We start from the raw sequence: 23,392 nt of genomic DNA, 5'->3' as shown, positions 1-23,392 counted from the left end.
TATATTGTTCCAGCATTTTTTTCTTAAACAAATAGGTCTTCTCTGGCTTTCCTAAATTACCACAATTAATAAAATTATTACTTTTCTGTGATGTTCCATGTCTTGTCTGCAAATCAGCTGCAATTATTTGATAAGGCTGGTGCTTATCATATTCATATAATTTCTTCTATAAAACATTCAGGGTTTATTAGTCAGTTAAACAAATCTTGGTGGGCTCTAAAAAGACAGTGTATGCACTAGCAAAATGTTTGGTTCCTCCACAGCTGAACGATTTTTTTTTCACTCTGGTGATGCTTTAAAACATCGAGATGAGCAATATTAAATATTTAATCAAATGTTATCAGTAAATAGCCACCAAAGGTTTTTAATACCCGTAATAGCTACTGAAGATAATTAACAGATTGATTAATTTTACAGATTTTCTTCTGTGCCTTCACTTGTATAAAATCACATTTGGGATTTTAGGGAGTATTGATCTGATATTAGCTCGGGTCACTCTGAGTCTCTCAGGTGAGCATCTGGTTGTGTTTGTTTTGCAAATGTGCGCTGGTATCTCAGTAACTTTGCCATGATTATATTGTTCTTATTCTCTTAGGAACCTCAAAATCATTGACATTATGGGCCAGAACCTCAGATACTCTCTATAGTCATACGCTGTTTAGGCAGAGCAACACAGATGAAAAGTTGGCTCAAACAACCATTGGGGAATTTTCCTTGCATATGGAAATCCATGTGTGGTGTGGAGCCAGTATAACCAGTGCATATTTATTAACTACAGAAAGATAGATTTTTAAGTGATTAGAAGTAATAAGCATACAGGTCAAAGTTGGTTACTTAAGAAATAAAAGTGAAATCACAATCTGAGTTATGTAAAATAGACAGGATTTGAATCAAGCAGTGTCTCGCCCTGATGGTATAGTTCCTTCATACACCGACTGGAATTCCTCTTCGCAGGCTGGGACCACCTCCCCTTTGTTTGTTCTGCAGACATGATGCCAGGTGTTGAGATGTGAGGGGAGTGAGGACAAATGATGATGCCACTTCCCTGCCTTTATAGGTTCTTTCAGCTTGCTGGAAAGATCTCTTTCTATAATGTGAGTCAAGTGGTCTCCATTGTCTAAGTGCTCTCCCTGAGAAGTCTCAATTTTATAGTTCCTGGGGTAGTCCCTGTGACTGTGGATTCCCCTTAATGAGCCATCAACACATCTTGCTCCTCCATTGTTGTACCTGAAAGGCTGGTTGTGACTGTTCCCAACTTACAGGACATTCAGTAACACACACATAGCAAAGTTTCACTACTTCACATACAATGATAGCAAATACAATCCAACAAGATATTAATATTCAACAGATCAAGACTTTTAAAATGGTACCTCACAATGCATACTTTGTACAAAACATATCATAATTATATCACCATGGTAAATATGGGGGTGCCAGGGTGTTGCTTTGGGGTACAGAGTGTCACATCAACTTAAACCTCTCTTGTTCCCATTGCTTCTTGTCCTATTCTCAGAGAGTAACAAGAACAAGATTTCACTCTCCTCCTTGTAACAACCTTTTATGTACTTGAAAATTGTTATCATGTTCCCCCTCAGTCTTCTCTTCTCCAGACTAAACAAACCCAATTTTTGATTCAATCTTTCCTCATTGGTCATGTTTTATATACCTTTAATCATGTTTGTTGCTCTCCTCTGGACTTTCTTCAATTTGTCCACATCGTTCCTGAAATGTGATGCCCAGATTTAGACACAATATTACAGCTGAGGCTTTATCAGGAAGACACCTAGCATGGAAAATTTCATCCTGAATGTTTTAAAATTTGGCACACTTCTAAGCAACTGAAAACAGGGTCTTATAGTGGAAAGCGATGGGCATCCTTAACTATAGGTGATAAAAGCCCTGCCTTATAATACTATACACTTATTTTGGTTGCCTTGAGACCCATATTTTTTAATTTCCTGTCATTTGTACTTTTATAATCTCAAGTGATGAAGTGCTGAGCACACGCAGTTACCATTGACTTCCAAGTAGTCTTTCCTTAATGGGACTTCTTGGTAAGCAAATGTTTGAAGTCAATGGGACTACTCACTTGGGTATGTCAGGCCCTAAATGCTCAGCATCTCTCAGGATTTGGAACACGGCTTGTTGTGGTGAATATTAAACTAATTTAACAAAGTTACAGTACATGCAGTAAATCCACACACACACACACACATACACACCAAAAACCCCCAAAATAATAATGGCTCCAGTAAGTAAAATTCTAAATCTTATGTACTTGTCATCTATAGGTATTTGTGATGGGAAAGGTTCCTGCCGCTATAACAAATATAGCAGCAAATATAACTTTGATAAGGTAGGACAAATAGGACAGCACTGTCAAAAAGTAGGGCAGACAGACATAGATAGTATGCGGAGAAGTATGTCATTTCTACTAAATTTAAGCCACTTACATAAAGGCTGAATAGGTATTCATCCTAGTTACAGGTAATTGTCACTATGTTCAGAAAGAATCTGTCCTTGATATAAAGAGAGCATGAATTGTCTGTAAATCTTTAAATGGAAGATGAAGAGACCCAACATTGAGACTTTGGCCTAACTTAAAATATCAAAAATACTGGGCTGGATCCTCAGCCGGTTTAAATTGAGATTGCTCCACTGAGGACAGTGGGCCTGTCCTGTAGTAGGTGACTTCTGGGTACTCTTCTGGCTCTGTTAATCTGTTTCTTCACATCAGCAGGTGGGTATTGTAGTTGTAAGAACGCTTGATAGAGATCTTGTAGGTGTTTGTCTCTGTCTGAGGGGTTGGAGCAAATGCGGTCGTATCGTAGAGCTTGGCTGTAGACAATGGACTGTGTGGTGTGGTCTGGGTGAAAGCTGGAGGCATGTAGGTAGGCATAGCGGTCAGTAGGTTTCCGGTATAGGGTGGTGTTTATGTGACCATCGCTTATTAGCACCGTAGTTGGACAGGCCCAACAAAGAAAATAACAGAACACCACTAGCCATCACCTTCATCTGCCAACTAAAACCTCTCCAATGCATCATCAAGGATCTACAACCTATCCTGAAGGATGACCCATCACTCTCACAGATCTTGGGAGACAGGCCAGTCATTGCTTACAGACAGAACCCAACCTGAAGCAAATACTCACCAGCAACCACATACCACACAACAGAACCACTAACCCAGGAACCTATCCTTGCAACAAAGCCCGTTGCCAACTGTGTCCACATATCTATTCAGGGGACACCATCATAGGGCCTAATCACATCAGTCACACTATCAGAGGCTCGTTCACCTGCACATCTACCAATGTGATATATGCCATCATGTGCCAGCAATGCCTTTCTGCTATGTACATTGGCCAAACTGGACAGTCTCTACATAAAAGAAAAAATGGACACAAATCAGATATCAAGAATTATAACATTCAAAAACCAGTCGGAGAACACTTCAATCTCTTTGGTCACTCAATTACAGACCTAAAAGAGGCAATTCTTCAACAAAAAAACTTCAAAAACAGACTCTAACGAGAGATGGCTGAATTGGAATTAATTTGCAAACTGGATACAATTAACTTAGGCTTGAATAAAGCCTGGGAGTGGATGGGTCATTACACAAAGTAAAACTATTTCCTCATGTTTATTCTCCCTCTCCCCCAGCCCCCCACTGTTCCTCAGAAGTTCTTGTCAACTGCTGGAAATGGCCCACCTTGATTATCACTACAAAAGGCTCCCCCCCATCACCCCCGCCGCTCTCCTGCTGGTTATAGCTCACCTTACCTGATCGCTGTCATAACAGTGTGTATGGTAACACCCATTGTTTCATGTTCTGTGTGTATATAAATCTCCCCACTGTATTTTCCACTGCATGCATCCGATGAAGTGAGCGGTAGCTCACGAAAGCTTATGCTCAAATAAATTTGTTAGTCTCTAAGGTGCCACAAGTCCTCCTTTTCTTTTTGTGTCTTTTCTGTAACAGGCAGCAGCAACTCTCAGAATAAAATGGTTGATGCCTCTGTTTAGAATTCTTAGAAATTTAAAGGTGCAATGCAGAGAAGACAAAGTCATCACAGTTACATGGCCACACACACTGTAAGAAGTTTCAACTAGCCTTCAGCAGTTAAACACAATTGTTTTGATCTTTTAGTTGGGCCATTATCATACATGATGTGGATTTTAAGAAACTTTCATGTTGTTCTTGCTAAAGCTGTCATAAGGAAGAAGAAAATTCCAATAAATTACAGAACAAATATTTATTTTCATTCATTTTATCTCTTTTCCTTTGTTCTGTGCTACCTCTCCATTCCTGTCTCACCACTTAGATTTCTCATTGGTGTCTCCTTGGGGGCAGGGAATCCGTACTCTTGTGGCTGAATTTAGTAGTGTAGGAGTAAAGAAGAGATATCTGTGCTAGGTGCTGACCCACAAAGCATAGCATAACAATAGGTTACATATATAACAATAGTCAGGCTTTATCCTATGTCAGTAAGGGATTTAATGCTCCCATGACAATCTGTCTGTCTTCCAGGTGTAACCCCCTTTTCCTTCCCAGGATACTCTAGAGGAGGCAACCTGTTGTCTGGGTGCCTTAAGTAATTAAGGATAATGAAGATCCTGGCCGTCCTAACTAAGATGGGAAATTAGGTTGGAATCCTCTAGACACCCCTGTGCTATTGCTCATTTGAATATTTACGTTTGAAGGTGTCTCCACCTGGACTGGCACTGTATATGCCTGTGGGTGTATCTCGGTTGCTTTCAGGAACAAAAATATAAATAATGGATCTTATACGGGCAATATTCACCTAAAATAGAAACAACACAATTTTACTTAAAAGTTATCCTAGCAACAAACAATGCAACAGATTAATACAGGTTAAGTTAAAACTGTACCAGGTCAGTAGGTTGCACTGCAATAGTTCCACTAATGGCTGCAGCTTTCAACTGCAACATACACCCAAGCAACACTCTTAGCAATATACACAGATCTAACCCATCCCTGACTGTACACTCTTCCTTAAGGTTATAGTTCTGGGCCCTCTCTTTCGTTGGCATGCTGGTGAGCAGGAGTTCAGACCAGCACTCTGTAAGTGCGGCAAAGGCAGTCCAGATGAAACAAAAAGGAGTGAGGCAATTTTGTGTTGTGATCACCTTAGTCTGCACAGTACTAGCTGGTAATAACAGTTGTTATGTCAAAGAGCAATAGCCCGTGATTCTGATAATACAATGAATCCCACTTTTTCTCTTAGACTTAATACAGCCACACTTAATCTTAACGCAGTATCTTCAACCAGAGAGCAAAGCCCCAGGGGTAAATCACTCTTTCCTCAAGTGCCTGTGAGCCAAATTCAAAACTGCTGCACCAGTGACAGTCTCCAGCTTCCACTCTCAATGCCTAGCTGAGGAGAAAGAATCCATGAGCAAGGGCTCAGCACTAACAAGAAGTCAGCTGCACTGTAGTCTTAACCCTGGTTGTGTGTCTTCAACCCCACCAACTCAACAACAGGGCTCCGTCACAGCTTTCCCTTGGCCCAGACCCCAAAGGGAGCAGCTGGTCTCAGTTCTAGCTCCTAGTTCAAAATGGAGCCCAACATCGTCTGTGCTGCTGCAGCAGCCTCCCACCCCAAGAAGCTCATACCAGTTGCAGAGGGTGCCTATCACGGCACCATGGGTTTTACAATCTGTCAAAGCCAGCATACAGTACGTAGAGGTCTGTCTAATCAACATCCCACTGAGAGGGTCTATAAGGTTTTCATCAAGAACCACAATAGATCCAAAATAGATTCTTTAATTGGAAGAATGCACTAAATATTCCCAAATGCTTGCCCCAAAATATATCTTTGTGTATCACTTCCCAGAATCTTCTAAGATTATGTCTAGTGTCTTTCTAATGTCCCATCTTTAAAAATAACTATTGCACTTAGTTTTTCTCCTCCCTCAAAGATTTTTCTCAAATTTCCAATAAAATTGGAAAAGTTTATTTTAATGTCCTAGATGTTAATTTTATTGGGCTTCATTTTGACCTCACAGTGGCATACTGAAGGAATAACTCCACTGAATTCAATGAATTTACAACAGAATAAGAGAGAGAAGAACCAGAGGCAAACCCATTACCCTATTTTGGTACTTGTTTAGTGCTCCCAAGACAAATTTATTCTCTTCCAGATCTTCAACAAAACCTGCAGTAGATCCAAAGCAGCTTTACTGACTGCGAGAACAGGCTCAACTTTCCCAACTGTCCACACAAACATACTTCTATGGGAATCATTTCCCAGAGACATATTATGTAATTTCTTATGTGTCTATATATTGTAAAGAAATGCCTGAGTGCTACACATTTTGGCTTTTATATCACAGCCTTTGTGTCACTTCCTAACTAATTGAATTTTCCCTTAAAATGTTAGCAATATAACCAAGGAAATGAATTCACAAAAGAAGACGAGGCATTTTAATTGCTTTTATTAGACCATACTGGTGCATTTGAAAAGAGCCTTGCAATCAAGTTAATGTCATTTTTCCCAAATCTGGGGTGGCGGTCTCCCCTTTGCTCTGTTCTCACTTAACAGGGACAGGAGCAGGGGCAATCCTTCTCTTGATGGCTCTCCTGCCATTCCTCTTCTTGGAAGGTAAAACCACAGGCTGATTTAAGGGCAGGACCCCGCCCTGAGAGATGGTGACACCTCCCAGTAGTTTCTTGAGCTCTGAGTCACTGTGAATGGCCAGCTGCAAGTGCCGTGGGGAAATCCGACGCTTCTTGCTGCGGGCAGCAACTTCTCCAGCAATATCCACAATCTCGTGAGTCAGGTATTGAAGCACCGCGGCCATATATACTGGAGCTCCAGCTCCAATACGGTCTGCAAACTGTCCTTTGCGAAGCAGTCTGTCTATGCGACTGACAGAGAACAGCAGCCCAGCCCGGGAAGAACGGGTGATTTTGGCCTTAGCCTCCTTTGCATTTGAGGTCTCACCAGAGTGCTCAGACTCAGACTCAGTCTCAGACATGTTGCAGACTTCTGCTGTTCCAGCAACACTTGGCTTTCTTTTGTTTGCTTTGCTTGGTTTACCCGAGTCTTTACGCAGGAGTTGGTATACCTAGCTTTTTTTTTTTTTACTTGTTTAGCTTCAGTGGATGTTTCCTTTCTTGGCTTCGCTTGCCTGTGTCTTTCTTTGCTTGGCTTGCCTGACTCTCTTTCCTTCTGTTCCTGGCTCTGTTCACTTTGTTTTCTCTCTCTTATTTTGCCTTCTTTGATTTATTCCTGGTCTGGCCTGATTATGACTGGTCTGACAAAGTGTGGCTTGGCTAAGCCACCTCTTGAAATTACCACAGTTGTGTACTGACCCCGTCTGAGCCTACAACCTTTTATAACCCCAGTGCAGACAGAGAACTTACTTTCTGATTGGTTGTCTGAAAACCAATGGAAAGCTACTTCATCTGTTACCCAAGCCAGAGGGGATATGTCATCCTTTTATGACATCATTCCCATTGATTCTCTGTTTGTGTTGGATTTTTAGTCAGTGATATCTGCTATTAGCAAAACTCAGGGTGTAAAACGGTTTTAATTTCCTGTATTATTAACTTTGAAATTATCTAGCGGCCCCCAGGCAAAGAGGAAGCTACCCATTTCCATCAGCAATTAACACACTTTCCTAAGCAGACATACCAAGGACAGCAGTCCAATTTATTTTGAACTCCAAAAGCATAGCAGTCTGGTCTAATTTTTTCCTCTCATAACCTTCCTCCAAACAGCCACAAATTCAACTCCTTCCTACTACCCTAAAAATAATGTTTCCTCTCTCATCCACAAGAGGGGCTTTCTTTTTAAAAAAAATCAAACATATCCAAGCCTCTCAAAATCATATAGACCTAAGAAATTCCTAGCAATGCCTTCTCAAGATAAATGGTAGCAGAGTTAAGTGGTAGTGGAGATACTGTCTTATAATATATGTATTGTTTTATATATATATATATATATATATATTTACACCCATGCAAGAATATGATCATATTCTTGCACAGGTGTAAATCAACAATGAGGCTAGGCAATTTTTTTCAGCAAATAGTTTTATTTGTTGAAAAAATGCAGTTTGGGGCCAACCAAAGCTGCTTGTGAATTCAGGGCAAATTTTGCAAAGGTGAACAAAATTTGACAGGGAAAAAAGAGTGAAAAAATCCTGAAAAAGTCGTTTCTGACTTTTTTTCAAGATGATGTTTTGCTTAGAAATGTATTTCCCATTAGAAGACAAACACCCACACCCACAACCCCAAAGGGTAAAAAACTCCCCAAAATGAAACACAACAGTTCATTGTGGGTGGAACAAACCTTTTCCTTTAATCAGAAACAACATTTCTTTTTTACTTTTTATTTTTTCCCTTTGGCCTCCAAACTAAAAAATCAATTATTCATTCAGCTCTAATTAGGAATAACTCCATGGGCTGGAACAGATTTTAAACTGGAAGTGACAGCAGCATCTAGTTCCATATTCACAATGGGCACTGTTCTGCCCCCCTTGCTGACACTGAGTCACTGCGCAAGGAATTCCGTTGCCATCAGTGGGACTAATTGTGTAGTAAGATACTGCTCAAGTTAGGGGATAGCAAAATCAAGTCCTCAGACCCTTACTTCACGGAAGCTTTGTCCCTTCTTTGGGGGAGCTGATATATTTAAGCGCCATGAAAAAGTGAAATTAGAATTTGCTTTTATCTCCTCAACATGGTTGAATGTCATAAACAAAGTCTGAAAGTACTGAACAGGGTCCTGACTCTACAGTTATTACTCAGGGAAGGAATGCTCACTTGTGCCTCCAATGGGACTATATGGGAGAATAACGGCTATATTCATGAGTAAGGACTTTTAGGAATGGACCCTGTAATGGCATGAAATAGGCTTTGGTTACATTTTGAAAATTAGATACCTTAAATTAGGCACCTAAATAACTTATAAGTGGCCTGATTTGAAGAGGAGCTGAGCACCCACAGCTCCTGTTGATTTCACTCAGCGTTTTGAGTGCTCAGCACCTATGGAAATCAGGTCACTTTTAGTTAGCTGCTTAAAAATGGGTTTAGGTGCTGAAATTCAGGCATCCTAAAGTTTGAAAATATTGGCCAGTTTCTATGGGGCCCTTAACTTGGTGATGCTTCCTGTCTCTCAGAGAACCCTCATGGCAGCCAAGCCCACGGTAAGGGTTCTTTGCCATTCCAGAAACCCAAGTGTTCACCATTTGTCACTCTCAGCTATGATTAGCTGCTTCTCCTGTTCTTCAGCTATTTTCTGAGACCGGTTTTAAAACAGCATCTGGAGATAACCTCTCACATCTGGCCAAATCCATTGGCCCTCCCTCCACTCCAGAAAAAGTCTTTATTTCAATACACAGTTGGACCAACTGGCAGTCTAGCTTTATGCCACAAATGTACCACTCTAAGGTATTCATATGGACATCGTATAAACAAAGGAGAACACAACAAAACTGTGTAGCATTTAGCACTATCAAATCTGACTTTGGGTGGCTGGTAAGTGAGGCTGTCACATCAGTGAAGAAGAATGCGCAGGCCTGTGGTGGTCATTATGGCAGAGTATGTCTAAATGGGTTGAGTTCTCCCATCAGCCACGGGGCTTGAATTGGGCTGCTTTATAATGGATCAATTACCAGGCATTTTTCTCTCAAATCTGCAGTCGTGTCATTCTGATAGGTTGCTAACAGAACCTTTTAAAGGTGATCAGAATGTAACCAAAGTAGTGATGTCTCTCCTGTTCCCTTTAGATTCATAGCGGGGCTTAAACAACATTTTCTCCAATACATATCCATTTACCAACAAACATATTACCCAAATCTCTGAGCAGCCCCAGTACAGAAGAACATGTATTGAAACAGGGAAGAGACAACAACTGGGTGAGCAATATGTTCCATTGCGTGAAGCTGAAGTACCCACTCCCCCAATGAGAGTCACTTAGCTTCCAGAACAAGCCCACTGTAGTTTGGCTTCTTTCCCAAAATCATTTGACAGCTTATCAGCGCCACCTGCTGGGAAGATTTGAGAAGTAAAATCTAAGCAGAAAAGGAGACAAAAAGAAAAGGAGTACTTGTGGCACCTTAGAGACTAACCAATTTATAAAGGAGACCAATAAAGGAGACAGTATCTCTATACTGCATCCCATAGTAAGCCTTCCAGTCCAGGCCCACAGACTAGCACAGAGGTTCTCACAACAAAAGTCTCACAACCAGCTTTAGCTGGTGGCTGCTGTGACAAAATTTTCCTAAAATAGTTAATTAACTTTAGGGAAAACAAATAAATATGCACATTTACATGTCCAAATCATTGTAATTTATTTATGTCGCGTTTTTTTGCAGACAATAATAAAAATAATGTACAGTTGTATTTTGATACTGCTGACTCCCACTGCCTCCTCCTGCGCCCTCACCCATTGCCTCTGGCCCGCAATATTGGGCCCTGCAGCTTCCCCCCATTGCCCTGAGCTCCATTCTGTAGGCTCATTCCCCAAGCTCACCCTGCTCCTTGCCTCTTGACCATGGCACTGGGTAAGGCTGGCACTGCTGAAGCTCCGATGCCCTAGGATGAAGCCCCGAGCCGGAGCCCCATGGCTGGAGCCTAGGAGAATGGGGGGTTAAGCCTGTCCCCGGAGCCCTGTGGCTGAAGCTCGGGGGGAGGGGCTCAAGCTTGGCATTGGAGCCCCCGACTGACGCTGGGGTGGGGGAGTGTGAAGCCTGCCGCCTGAGCCTCTGGCTGAACCAGGGAAGTGGGACTGAAGCCCGACCCCAGGAGTCCCATGACTGAAGTGGGAGCAGGGACGGAGGGGGGACGGGGACTGAAGCCCACCCCCTGAGCTCCTGGGCGCTGCAGGGAGAGGCTGCTGCTGTTTTGCCCCCCTCCTCCATCTCTTTCCAGAAGGTTGTTGTGGCTGAAGGAAACCCCCCTATTGCTCGCATGCAGTCACTGTGGCCACATTTGAGAAACACTGCAGTGGCAGAGGGAGTCATGATAGCGTGCTAAGAGTCACTATGTAGACCTTGCAGCTTGGACGGAAGCTCAGGCTCCCAAGCCTGGGGGAGCTGCAACAGCTACACAGCTGTTTTTAGTGTGCTCACATGAGACCCGCTCGCACAAATCTGTTGGCCTAGGCTCAGAGACTTGTTCCCAGATGCAGCGTAGAAACGCAGTGGGCTGATTAGTACCTCTCAGAATCCGGAAACTTGTGAGACAGCTGGTGGAGGAACTGGGCTTTACAAGTGGCCTGACACACTTAATGCTGCACAACAGAGAAGTAACGAGAGCCAGATTCTGGCTAGCGCAAACCCTTACACATTATATATTCTATATTCATTTTGGTGTATGTATACCGCAGAGGGAGCGGGGAGGAGAAGAAGAGGAGATGTAAGAGTAATTGATTTGTCATCAATCATTTTCACACCTTCTCACAAAACTCCGTTACCCTTTCAGTTGTCTATTGTTACATTTATGCCATTACCATTTATAATGTATGTATTTTCCATGAAAATTCAACTACATTTTCACTGATAAACTTCCATTATTTTAAATAATTATTACATATAATTGACACTCAAACAGTCTCAGTTTTAAAAAGGTGATCAAAGTTTATGTGAACCCCCCAGGCATTTAATCATTTCAGAAAGCTTCATTCTAATATCACTTATACTGTATAAATCTGATATTACTCTAAACAAGTCAATAGTTTTATAATGGGGTAACTAAACAAAAACAAAAAAAGAACAAAACAAAAATAAAAACCAGGCCCATAGGCTTCATCCTGCATGTGTAATGGATTAAATTTTCATGAGTTTGTTCTTTTCTGTGTTTTTACAAAACATGTAATACACATCTGCTTCACTATGGGAAAAAATGTTTCTAATCTTCAGCCTATTGGGGACATGCCTGAACAAACAGAGAAATCACTTCCCACAATCTACACCATTTAGACAATTTCTGATGTAAATTTCTTAATGAAATGATTGAGTTCTATCTTTTTAGGTGTTTACACCACATTATCAATGCAGCTACCTGACCAACTGAATGATCCCTTATAACTGTAGGATAGTAAAAGAGGAAATGAATTCACAAAAGAAGACGAGGCATTTTAATTGCTTTTATTAGACCATACTGGTGCATTTGAAAAGAGCCTTGCAATCAAGTTAATGTCATTTTTCCCAAATCTGGGGTGGCTGTCTCCCCTTTGCTCTGTTCTCACTTAACAGGGACAGGAGCAGGGGCAATCCTTCTCTTGATGGCTCTCCTGCCATTCCTCTTCTTGGAAGGTAAAACCACAGGCTGATTTAAGGGCAGGACCCCGCCCTGAGAGATGGTGACACCTCCCAGTAGTTTCTTGAGCTCTGAGTCACTGTGAATGGCCAGCTGCAAGTGCCGTGGGGAAATCCGACGCTTCTTGCTGCGGGCAGCAACTTCTCCAGCAATATCCATAATCTCGTGAGTCAGGTATTGAAGCACCGCGGCCATATATACCGGGGCTCCAGCTCCAATACGGTCTGCAAACTGTCCTTTGCGAAACAGTCTGTCTATGCGACTGACAGAGAACAGCAGCCCAGCCCGGGAAGAGCGGGTGATTTTGGCCTTAGCCTCCTTTGCATTTGAGGTCTCACCAGAGTGCTCAGACTCAGACTCAGACTCAGTCTCAGACATTTTGCAGACTTCTGCTGTTCCAGCAACACTTGTGTAGCTTGTCTGAATTTTTCCTTCCTTGGTTTGGCTTGCCTGGTTTTCTTTCCTTTCTTGATTGGTTTCTCTGGATCTTTTCTTCCTTGCCTAGCCTTGCTTGGCTTCGTAATCTTATTCACTTGTCTGTGTTCACCTGATCTTTCTGTCCTTGTTTCGCCTTCTTTGCTCACTTCCTGGTCTGGCTTGATGAAGTGTAGCTTGGCTAAGCCACCTCTTGAAAAGCAGCCAGACTTGTCTACTGACCTTTTCTGAGCTGGGGACCTTTTATAACCTTGGCAGAGGGAGAAAATGTACTTTCTGATTGGTTGGGTGTGAACCAATGGGAAGCTGCATTCTTTATTATCCAAGCCAGTGGAGACATGTCATCCTTTATGATGGCATTGTCATTGACTCTCCCTTTGTACTGTAATTTTAACCAATCACACCCACTCCTAGACAAGTTCAGTGTAAATATTTTTTAATTTCCCAAACTACCAATGTCATTTAAGACTTTGACATTATTAAACAAACAACAAATAAAGTGGGAGAAACACATTTTCACCAACAACCAACTCACTTCCCAAAAGCAAAGATTAGTAGATTTATAGATTCTAAGGCCATAAGGGGCAATTGTGATAATTTAGTCTGACCTTCTGTATAACACAGGCCATAGAACTTCCCCAAAATAATTATTAGACCAGATCTTTTAAAAAAACATCCAATCTTGATTTAAATATTGTCAGTGATGGAGAGTCTACCACTACCCTTGGTAAATTATTCCAGTTACTCTCACTGTTGAAAATTACACCGTATTTCCAGTCTGAATTTGTCTATCTTCAGCTTCCAGCCATTGTCAACCTTTCTCTGCTAGATTTAAGAACCCACTATTAAATATTTGTTCCCCATATAGATCCTTACAAGCTGTAATCAAGCCACCCTTTAACCTTCTCTTTGTGAAGCTAAATAGATTGAACTCTTTGAATCTATCACCATAAGGCATGCTTTCTAATCCTTTAGTAGTTCTCATGGCTTTTCTCTAAGCCCTCTCCAATTTATCAACATTGTTCTTGAATAGTGGACACCAGAACTGGACACCAGCTCCATGCTCTTCTGGCCTCTGAAAGACCTTGCATTCTGTGCTGATTTCTCCTCTTAAAACTTTCCTCCACAAACATTCAGAACTTCAACTCCATACTCCTGCTTTAAAAATAATAGAACATAGGTTAGCTCCTTTGACTTAAGCGGAGCCATACAAATGACTCCAGCTGAGGATCTGGTTCCATGTATGCTGTCTCCTGCAGTACAGGTGTTTCTTTTTTGTCAGATATTCTAAAACCCCTCATAATTCTGTAAACCCAAGAAATTATTAACAGTTCCTTCCAAGATGAATGCCAGTCAGGCTATTGCTCAATAACAGAACTATAAGGCCAAATTCAGCTTTAATGAATATCAATATAAACCCAGAATTAGTTCATTGGCTGCCATGGAGTTCCTCTGGGTTTACACTGCTGTAACGGACAGCAGTGTCTGGCTCTGTATTCACGTTGTGACTATTTTGGGCATTCTCCCTCACTTTGAGTGGCTACACAAATTATGCCTTTCAAACTCAGGCCCCATTGACTCCCATAACAGGTGTGGGCACTGAATACCTCTGCAAATTAGGCCATTTTTATGTAGGTGCCTAAAAATGGGTTTAGATGCCTAGTTTCATACACCAATGTTTGAAAATTTTGGCCAGTTTCTCTTATTCCCTGGACTTGGTGATGCAGTCTTTCTCTCAGAGAAGATCTGTACTGTCTAACCCAGTGGTTTTCAACCCGTGGCCCAGGGGCTGCATTTGGCTCAATTAGCACACAGCTGTGGCCCATGGTGAGTCCAGGGTCCTGCATGGTGGAGTCCAGTGTCCTGGCTGCCTGGCTGCTTGGTGCGGCGGAGTTCGGGGTTGGGGCTTCCCTGCTGTCTGGTCCATCACGGTGGGGTTGGGGCTGCTGACCAGCTGCCCTACCACCCGGTCCTGCACAGCTGGGTCCAGGGTCACGGCTTTGCCTGGCTGCCCTGCTGCCCAGCGGGGTCCAGGGTCCCTGCTGCCTGACCCCACGGCCAGGGCTCTACTCCTGGCCCCATTCTGTGGAGGGATCTCTGGGCAGAAGGCGCTGGGTATAGGAGTCAGGGGAGTTGGGGTGGTGCTGTGGTTCTCCACCTGAAGGCCAGGTAATACATTGTGGGCCACATAGGACTGTTTGTATCGCATACGTACTGCCCCTCTAATATGGTTAGTTGCTGCCCCCTGACATGGCTCGTTAACACCCATTGCCTTGTACATGTTGGTTCGATCAAGACATCTCCATCAATCACTCTGTCATCCTGAACTTTTCTTTAGGAGGGTTCAGTGTGTTCTCTTTCTCTTGGGTGTGTGTGTGTGTGTTTGTACCATACTTGGTTTGGGATGTTTTGGTGCCACCCTTCTGGAACGTATTTGCGTGAGTGTCCTCTGCCTAGCGCTTCACAGGAATGTGAATGATTGCAATGCCAGCCCTGTTCTTGCCAGCTTCTGTGAACTTGCAAATAATCAGAGCCTGACATCTGTTCACAGCCCTGACATTTGTTAACTTTATTTTATATCAGCAAAGCACGCCACTACTTTACCTCAGTTCTCATACCAGGCCTCTGATACAAGGGCTATGTCTCAGCCTCTCTTTCATAGAATCATAGACTCACAGAAGATTAGGGTTGGAAGAGACTTCAGGAGGTCATCTAGTCCAACCCCCTGCTCAAAGCAGGACCAATCCCCAACTAAATCATCCCAGCCAGGGCTTTATCAAGCTGGGCCTTAAGAACGTCTAAGGATGGAGATTCCACCACCGCCCTAGGTAACCCATTCTAGTGCTTCACCACCCTCCTAGTGAAAGAGTTTCTCCTAATATCCAACCTAGACCTCCCGCACTACAACTTGAATCCATTGCTCCTTGTTCTGTCATCTGCCACCACTGAGAACAGCCGAGCTCCATCCTCTTTGGAACCCCCCTTCAGGTTGGAGAAGGATGCTATCAAATCCCTCCTCACTCTACTCTTCTGCAGACTAAATAAGGCCAGTTCCCTCAGCATCTCCTTGTAGGTCATGTGCTCCAGAACCTTAATAATTTTTGTTGCCCTTTGCTGGACTCTCTCCAATTTATCCATATCCTTTCTGTAATGGGGCCCCCAAAACTGGATGCAATACTCCAGATGTGGCCTCACCAGTGCTGAATAGAGGGGAATAATCACTTCCCTCGATCTGCTGGCAAAGCTCCTACTAATGCAGCCCAGTATGCCATTAGCCTTCTTGGCCACAAGGGCAAACTTTTGACTCACATCCAGCTTCTCATCCACTGTAATCCCCAGGTCCTTTTCTGCAGAACTGCCGCTTAGCCAGTCGGTCCCCAGCCTGTAGTAGTGCATGGGATTCTATCGTTCTAAGTGCAGGACTCTGCACTTGTCCTTGTTGAACCTCATCAGATTTATTTTGGCCCAATCCTCTAATTTGTCTAGGGCCCTCTGTATCCTATCCCTACCCTCCAGCGTATCTACCTCTCCTCCCAGTTTAGTGTCATCTGCAAACTTGCTGAGGGTGCAATCCACACTATCCTCGAGATCATTTATGAAGATATTGAAGAAAACCGGCCCCAGGAATGAGCCCTGGGACACTCCACTTGATGCTGGCTGCCAACTGGACATCGAGCCCATTTATCTCTACCTGTTGAGCCCGATGATCTAGCCAGCTCTCTATCCACCTTATAGTCCATTCATCTAATCCATACTTCTTTAACTTGCTGGCAAGAATACTGTGGGAGATCGTATCAAAAGCTTTGCTAAAGTCAAGGTATATCACATCCACTGCTTTCCCCATATATGCAGAACCAAATATCTCATCATAGAAGGCAATCAGGATGGTCAGGCATGACTTGCCCTTGGTGAATCCATGTTGACTGTTCCTTGATTGATCTCAGTCCTCTCCTCCATGTGCTTCAAAATGGGTTCCTTGAGGACTTGCTCCATGATTTTTCCAGGGACTGAGGTGAGGCTGACCAGTCTGTAGTTCCCCAGATTCTCCTTCTTCCCTTTTTTAAAGATGGGCACTATATTTGCCTTTTTCCAATCGTCCGGGACCTCCCCCGATCAAAACAATTTTTCAAAGATCATGGCCAATGGCTCTGCAATCACAGCAGCCAAGTCCCTCAGCACCCTCAGATGCTTTAGATCTGGACCCATGGACTTATGCATGTCCAGCTTTTCTAAATAGTTCTTGACCTGTTCTTTCACCACTGAGGGCTGCTCACCTCCTCCCCATATTGTGTTGCCCAGTGCCTCAGTCTGGGAGCTGACCTTATCTGGGAAGACTGAGGCAAAAAAAGGATTGAGTACTTCAGCTTTTTCCCATCTTCTGTCACTATGTTGCCTCCCCCATTTTTTAAGGGTCCCACACTTTCCCTGACCTTCTTCTTGTTGCTAACATACCCGTAGAAACCCTTCTTGTTACCCTTTACATCCCTTGATAGCTGCAACTCCAATTGTGCTTTGGCCTTACTAATTACACCCCTGCATGCTTGAGCAATATTTTTATACTCCTCCCTTGTCATCTGTCCAAGTTTCCACTTATTGTAAGCTTCCTTTTTGTGTTTAAGCTCACCGAAGATTTCTCTTTTAAGTCAAGCTGTACGCCTGCCATATTTGCTATTCTTTCTGCACATCGGGATGCTTTGTTCCTGCACCCTCAATAAGGCTTCTTTAAAATACAGCTAACTCTTGTGGACTCCTTTCTCCCTCATATTAGCTTCCCAGGAGATTCTGTCCATCAGTTCTTTGGAGGAGTCAAAATCTGCTTTTCTGAAGTCCAGGGTCTGTATTCAGCTGCTCTCCTTTCTTCCCTTTGTCAGGATCCTGAACTCGACCATCTCATGGTCACTGCTGCCCAAGTTGCCACTCACTTCTACTTCCCCTGCCAATTCTTCCCTGTTTGTGAGCAGCAGGTCAAGAGCACGTCCCCTGATTGGCTCCTCCATCACTTGCACAAGGAAGTTGTCCTCAACACTCTCCAAAAACTTCCTGGATTGTCTGTGCATTGCTGTACTTCTTTCCCAGAAGACGTCAGGGAGATTGAAGTCCCGCATGAGAACCAGGGCCTGTGATCTGGAAACTTCTGTTAGTTCTCAGAAGAAAGCCTCATTCACCTCATCCCACTGGTCTGGTGGTCTATAGCAGATGCCCACCATGACATCACCCTTGTTGCTCTCGCCTCTAAACTTAACCCAAAGACTCTCAACAGGCTTTTCTACAGTTTCATACTGGAGCTCTGAGCAATCATACTGCTGTCTTACATACAGTGCAACTCTTCCACCTTTTCTGCCCCTCCTGTCCTTCCTGAACAGCTTATACCCATCCATGACAGTGCTCCAGTCATGTGAGTTACCCCAACAAGTCTCTGTTATTCCAATCACATCATAGTTCCTTGACTCTGCCAGGACTTCTAATTCTTCCAGCTTGTTTCCCAGGCTTCTTGCTTTCGTGTACAGGCACCTAAGATAACTAGCCGATTGCCCTACTTTCTCAGTATGAATCAGGAGGGCTCCCCTGTTGCACCCTCCTCCTTTTGTTTCCTCCCACTTCCCCACTTACCTCAGGGCTTAGGTCTCCATCCCCCCAGCAAACCTAGTTTAAAGCCCTCCTCACTAGGTTAGCAAGCCTGCCTGCAAAGATGCTCTTTCCTATCTTCATTAGGTGGATCCCATCTCTTCCTAACAGTCCTTCGTCCTGCAACTACATCCCATGGTCGAAGAATCCAAAGACCTCTCTGACACTACTGGTGCAACCATGCATTTACCTCCACAACTCAATGGTCCCTACCCAGGCCTTTTCCTTCAACAAGGAGGATGGACAAGAACATGACTTGCACCTCAAAATCCTTTATCTTTCTTCCCAGAGCCATGTAGTCTGCAGTGACGCACTCAAGGTCATTCTTGGAAGTATCATTGGTTCCCACATGGAGAAGAAGGAAGGGATAGAGGTCCAAGGGCTTGATTGATCTCAGCAGACACTCTGTCACATCCTGAATTCTAGCTCCAGGCAGCAGCACACTTCTCGAGTTTCCCGGTCTGGACTGCAGATGGATGGCTCCATCCCCCTTAGAAGAGAGTCCCCGACCACCACCACCCGTCTCCTCCTCTTGTGAGTGGTGGTTGTGGAACTCCCATCCCTAGGACAATGCATCCCATGCCTTCCGGCTGATGAAGTCTCCTTCTGATCCCTTCCCTCAGATGACTCTTCCTAACCATTCGCCGCCGTAGTACCTGTGGAGAAAGCCTGAAAACGGTTTCTTACCTCTATTTGCATTGAGGGTTCATGGATTCTCCTCTTTCTTCTTCTGGAGGTCACATGCTGCCACTTTTCTTCCCCATTCTGTACTGCCCTCTCTGATTCTTCAGCATGCTGTGCCTGCAGTATCAAACACTGACTTCTGTCCAGAAACTCATCATCTTCTCTGATGCGATTCAGAGTTGATTGGGTCTCTAGTCCTTGAACCTTCTCTTCCAATATGGAGACCAGCTTGCACTTCGTACAGACAAAGTCACTTCTATCATCTGGGAGAAAGAGAAACATGGAACATTCTGTGCAGGTCACAACACCTGATCTCTCACTACTATCCATATTGTCTTCCTTCTAAGAGCCTCTTCAGATGTTGTATTTACTGCTCACAGAAGCCTGAAAGGCAAAAAACTCTGTGGGAACTCCCCTCAGGCGAACTCCCAGGCAAACTCCCTCTGTTTGCCTCTCCTCTGTTCCAAACTGGCTGCTTTTTTATAAGGCTGCTGGCTCGAACCAGTTGCTCCTGCTCAAAGCCTTCCCTCCAATCAGCCACTGAAGGCCCACTTGGAACAAAGCACTCCCAATTCACACTTTTCAAACAAATAACCACACGGTCAAACAGTCCCTGCAACTAGCACCAGTCAAAGAAATGGTCACTGCAGACAGACACTCGGATATTCACCCAGCAGCTCACAACACAGTCCCCCTAATGCAGCACTCACCGTACCTCCTCTCAGACGGTTCCCAGACAAACTCCCTCTGTTTGCCTCTCCTCTGTTCGCTGTTTCTACTACACCAAGTAGAATTTCAAAACAGCATTTGGAGACTGCCACTGTTTCGGGGTGCTATCTAGATCAGTGCGGGATTGTGTCACTTCTTACAGTGTAACTATTATGTTTCTTAAAAGCTTTGCTAGAGTAACTCCCTGCCTGGGACGTTCACAGTCAGCAACAAGCATGCTCTGAGTGCCTTTGTATAACTGCAGCTCTGGTCCAGCAACTCTGACCCCAGCAGCCTTTTCCACTGCAGCCCCCACAGCGCTGGACTTCTTGCTATTGCTGCTGCCTCTGATGGATCATCTGGGTAACCATCTGCTTGGGCTCCTGCATGCCCTGTGGAATAAAAAGAGACACCCTCTGGCCCCTGGTTTGGAACAGGTGCCCCATCCTGCCTCATGGCATATAAGTACAGCATGGTCACTAGCTACAACTTTTCCGAACTGCTGCTGAGAGACCTCACTGTGCACACAGCTCTTCTAAGTGCTTCTTGGTGAGCTCAGCATCTGCTTCTTCTGCTGCTTACTCATCTTTACTCTTCCCTTTGTTCTATTTCTCTGGCCTGAAATAAACAAACAGAAAATACTAAAACTGTAACCTTTCTTTGACTGACTGATCCCAACTTTTCCACTTGAGAACCACCTAAAACTATTTTAGCAGTGCTTGGCCTCAGTTAAAATAGGAAACTGGGTGTAATTCATGTATGAAGTTGGATAGAACTGGAGGCCAGTTGTCTGAGCAAGGAGGCAGAGCTGCAGCAACAGAAGCTTGCTAACCAGGACAAATGCAGGCAGCGTGAGCAGAAGAGGATCTGCAAGCCACTCCCATGGTACCAGGAGGAAGATGTGTCAGAGTCATCCTCAACGTGCACTTAATTTTCCTGGTGAGGGTTGATTGAATCTGTGTATGGCAGACTTGTACCTGAGCCCTCAGGCTCAACCCTGTTACATCATTACAGAAGACAACACATCAAAAAAGAACATTCCCACATTCCCCACAGAGTTCCAGAATAACCTTTAGTATCCATAAGACCTCAGGCTACAGACAGAATGATGGGATTCATCTTTTCCACAGGTGGTTGTCTGCTAGCCCCCAGTCAGGCACACCATTAGATTCTTCCTCCTGGTACCATGGGAGTGACTTGCACATGGAGGGTCTGCACGGCTCCCACAAGTGTTCGGGCTCCCCGGATAGGCCCATGCTGGCCTGGTTGAGGGGTGGGGCCTCGAGGGAAGAGGAGGGGAAGAAGTGGGGTCTAACTCAGCGAAAAGTGGATGGGACAGGCCCATCCACTTTCAAAAAGTGGGAGGGCTATGGTCCCCTTGGCCCCCAGTCCCACACCACTGTTTTCATGCTAGAGGCTGCTTGTGAGCTGTTTGCACTGAGATCGTAGCAGCAAATAAGTTTAAAAGGGCACCCAGGTAAGAGGGCTGGGGTGACACAGCTATTCATCAGTCTAAACCAGGTATGTCATGGGGAATTGGTAAGCAGGTCTGCCCTAGACAAAGGAATGTGTTTGCTTCTCTGACCAGCCTGATCTCTCAGGCAGAGACAATGAAGGTCTATTTACATATTAGGTAAACAAAGCTATCAAGCTGGCAGGTGAGAGAGAAAGAAAAAACGATATATGAGCTATAAAGGCAGGCAGTCTGAAACTCAAGTGACAAGCAACTGACTCAACTGATTGATCAAGTGTTACTGTATTTTAACGAGTATAATGAGTGAGGTGTTTTATGAATGCCTAATATGCACAGTACATATGACATTATGTTTTACAGCTCTTGCAAGTTAGGAAAAATGGGTCCTTTAACCAAGAAGGAGTTGAAATCTCTGGGAACTGAGTGTAGATGAGAAACCTGCTTAGGCAAAGATCTTTCACCTAGGAAGAAAAGGGAAGTCAGCATCTTGTACTTCTGCGGAAGGTCCTAACTGAAGGAAAGTCATCCATGGCTGGGAAGAAGAAAGGTTGATAAGGGGAAAATAACATCTGTACCTTGCTAGATTAAGTTTTAGACTTTTAGATGTGTGTTTTCACTTTTATTTGCTTATAACCATCTCTACTTTTATTTCTTTTACTTAGCATCATTTACTTATGTCCTATTGTTGTTTTTTAATTTTTACAACAAAGCAAGTCAGTGCTGTATTTGCAGGGAAGAGCATATTTAGCTCAGTTAAGTTAATAAACTGTTGGGTTTTGTCTCTTTAAAGGAATAAACAGATCTTATTATTCCTCTGAACGTTGCAGGAAAAGGCTCTACATTGCAGAGCACATGTGTTTGGGAAAGTTCAGGACTGGGGATGTGTTTGGATCATCTGCTAGCATTAACCAATCTGGTAAAGACCAGATTCTGTCTGTGATATCTGCTGGCAGGATGTTGGATTCAAAGGGGTTGAATCAGAACTGTACAGAATACAAAACACAGTGTGCATGCTAGCTGCTAGGGCTGTGTTGGTGTCCCAGGCAGGGAGCACAAATATCAGAAGCATTTTGGGGCACTCAGGGTTATAATACAAGCAGTGACACAAGCTCTGACTGACCTGAAATGCACCCTGAAATGTGACAGGGACATCCCTTCAGACCAGGCCAAACCTATAATTCTCTCCCACTGCTTCAGAGTGGGACATTATCTCAACACACAACTGGAGATTGTGCTGTCTGGCAATTCAGCATTGTTACCCAAACCTACCAGTAGAAGTCATTCTGCGAGCTAGACAGCAGACAAAACCCTGTAGACATATCTCACACAGTAAAACTGCTCAGAATTTATTGCTATCACGTGTGATTTTCAATGGCTGGTAAGTTAGATGGTAGCAATGAGGGACAGTGGAATCACCCTTTGGTCAGTAGGGCAGACTACTGTAAATGTAGCAGAGTTTGATGGGAGGAGCTCTGCATGGTTGGAGTTTTCCATATTCTCCAGTGGGAGAACTGGGCTGATCCATGGTTGTTCAGCTGCTGTCTTTTTTTTCTAGTAAAGGCCTCTTGTGCTCCGGGTACTAAGCTTTCATTTAGAACAAAATGGAAACCTTTAGCCACCAGGTTACATCCTGTCCTCGGAGGAATTCTGGCCAGGTCAGCTAGAATTCCTGTGGGAAGCTCTAGCTGCTGCAGCCCTTTCCATCCCACTTCCCCAGTGTGCTGTGGAATGCCTCATGGATTCTTATGGAAGGGAACCAGGGAACAGATGGGGGTAATGGTAGCAGCCCCAAATATATTGTTCCCATCAGAATGCTTGGTAACTCAGTCACGTGAGGGGTATGGGGGGGGGAGGGGAGATCACAATGTCTTCTGTTAAGATAGAAAGAAAACAAAAACCCGATGCAAAGGATAATTATAATGAAAGCAAAGAGCCTAGGAAGAGTCAAGAAAGATAGGGCATATGCCTTGTTTAACTTCAAAAGTTAATATAAGAACATAAGAATGTTCATAATGGCTCAGACCAATGGTCCTTCTTGCCCAGTATCCTGTCTTCTAACAGTGGCCAGTGCCAAATACTTCAGAGGGAATGAACAGAACAGGGCAATGTTTCAAGTGATTCATCCCTTGTTGTCCAGTCCAGGCTTCTAGAAGTCAGAGATTTAGGGACAC

The 23,392-nt window shown here is 43.9% G+C and overlaps 1 protein-coding gene across 1 annotated transcript; it reads right to left on the bottom strand.

Moving 5' to 3' along the window:
* Positions 1–12,220: 12,220 nt before the first annotated feature.
* On the bottom strand, positions 12,221–12,673 carry LOC144268439 (histone H2A-like). The gene has a single exon (XM_077823392.1). The coding sequence runs from the start codon at positions 12,671–12,673 to the stop codon at positions 12,221–12,223; it is 453 nt and encodes a 150-aa protein (XP_077679518.1).
* Between the last annotated feature and the right edge of the window lie 10,719 nt (positions 12,674–23,392).

This window comes from Eretmochelys imbricata, chromosome 1, assembly GCF_965152235.1.
Source record: "Eretmochelys imbricata isolate rEreImb1 chromosome 1, rEreImb1.hap1, whole genome shotgun sequence".
NCBI classification, from domain to species: Eukaryota; Metazoa; Chordata; order Testudines; family Cheloniidae; genus Eretmochelys; species Eretmochelys imbricata.
This window is presented reverse-complemented; position numbering and strand designations above follow the sequence as displayed.

Bases quoted from the DNA above. Each gene is read 5' to 3' on its own strand.
- LOC144268439 (XM_077823392.1), bottom strand. From the start codon at position 12,673: ATGTCTGAGACTGAGTCTGAGTCTGAGTCTGAGCACTCTGGTGAGACC.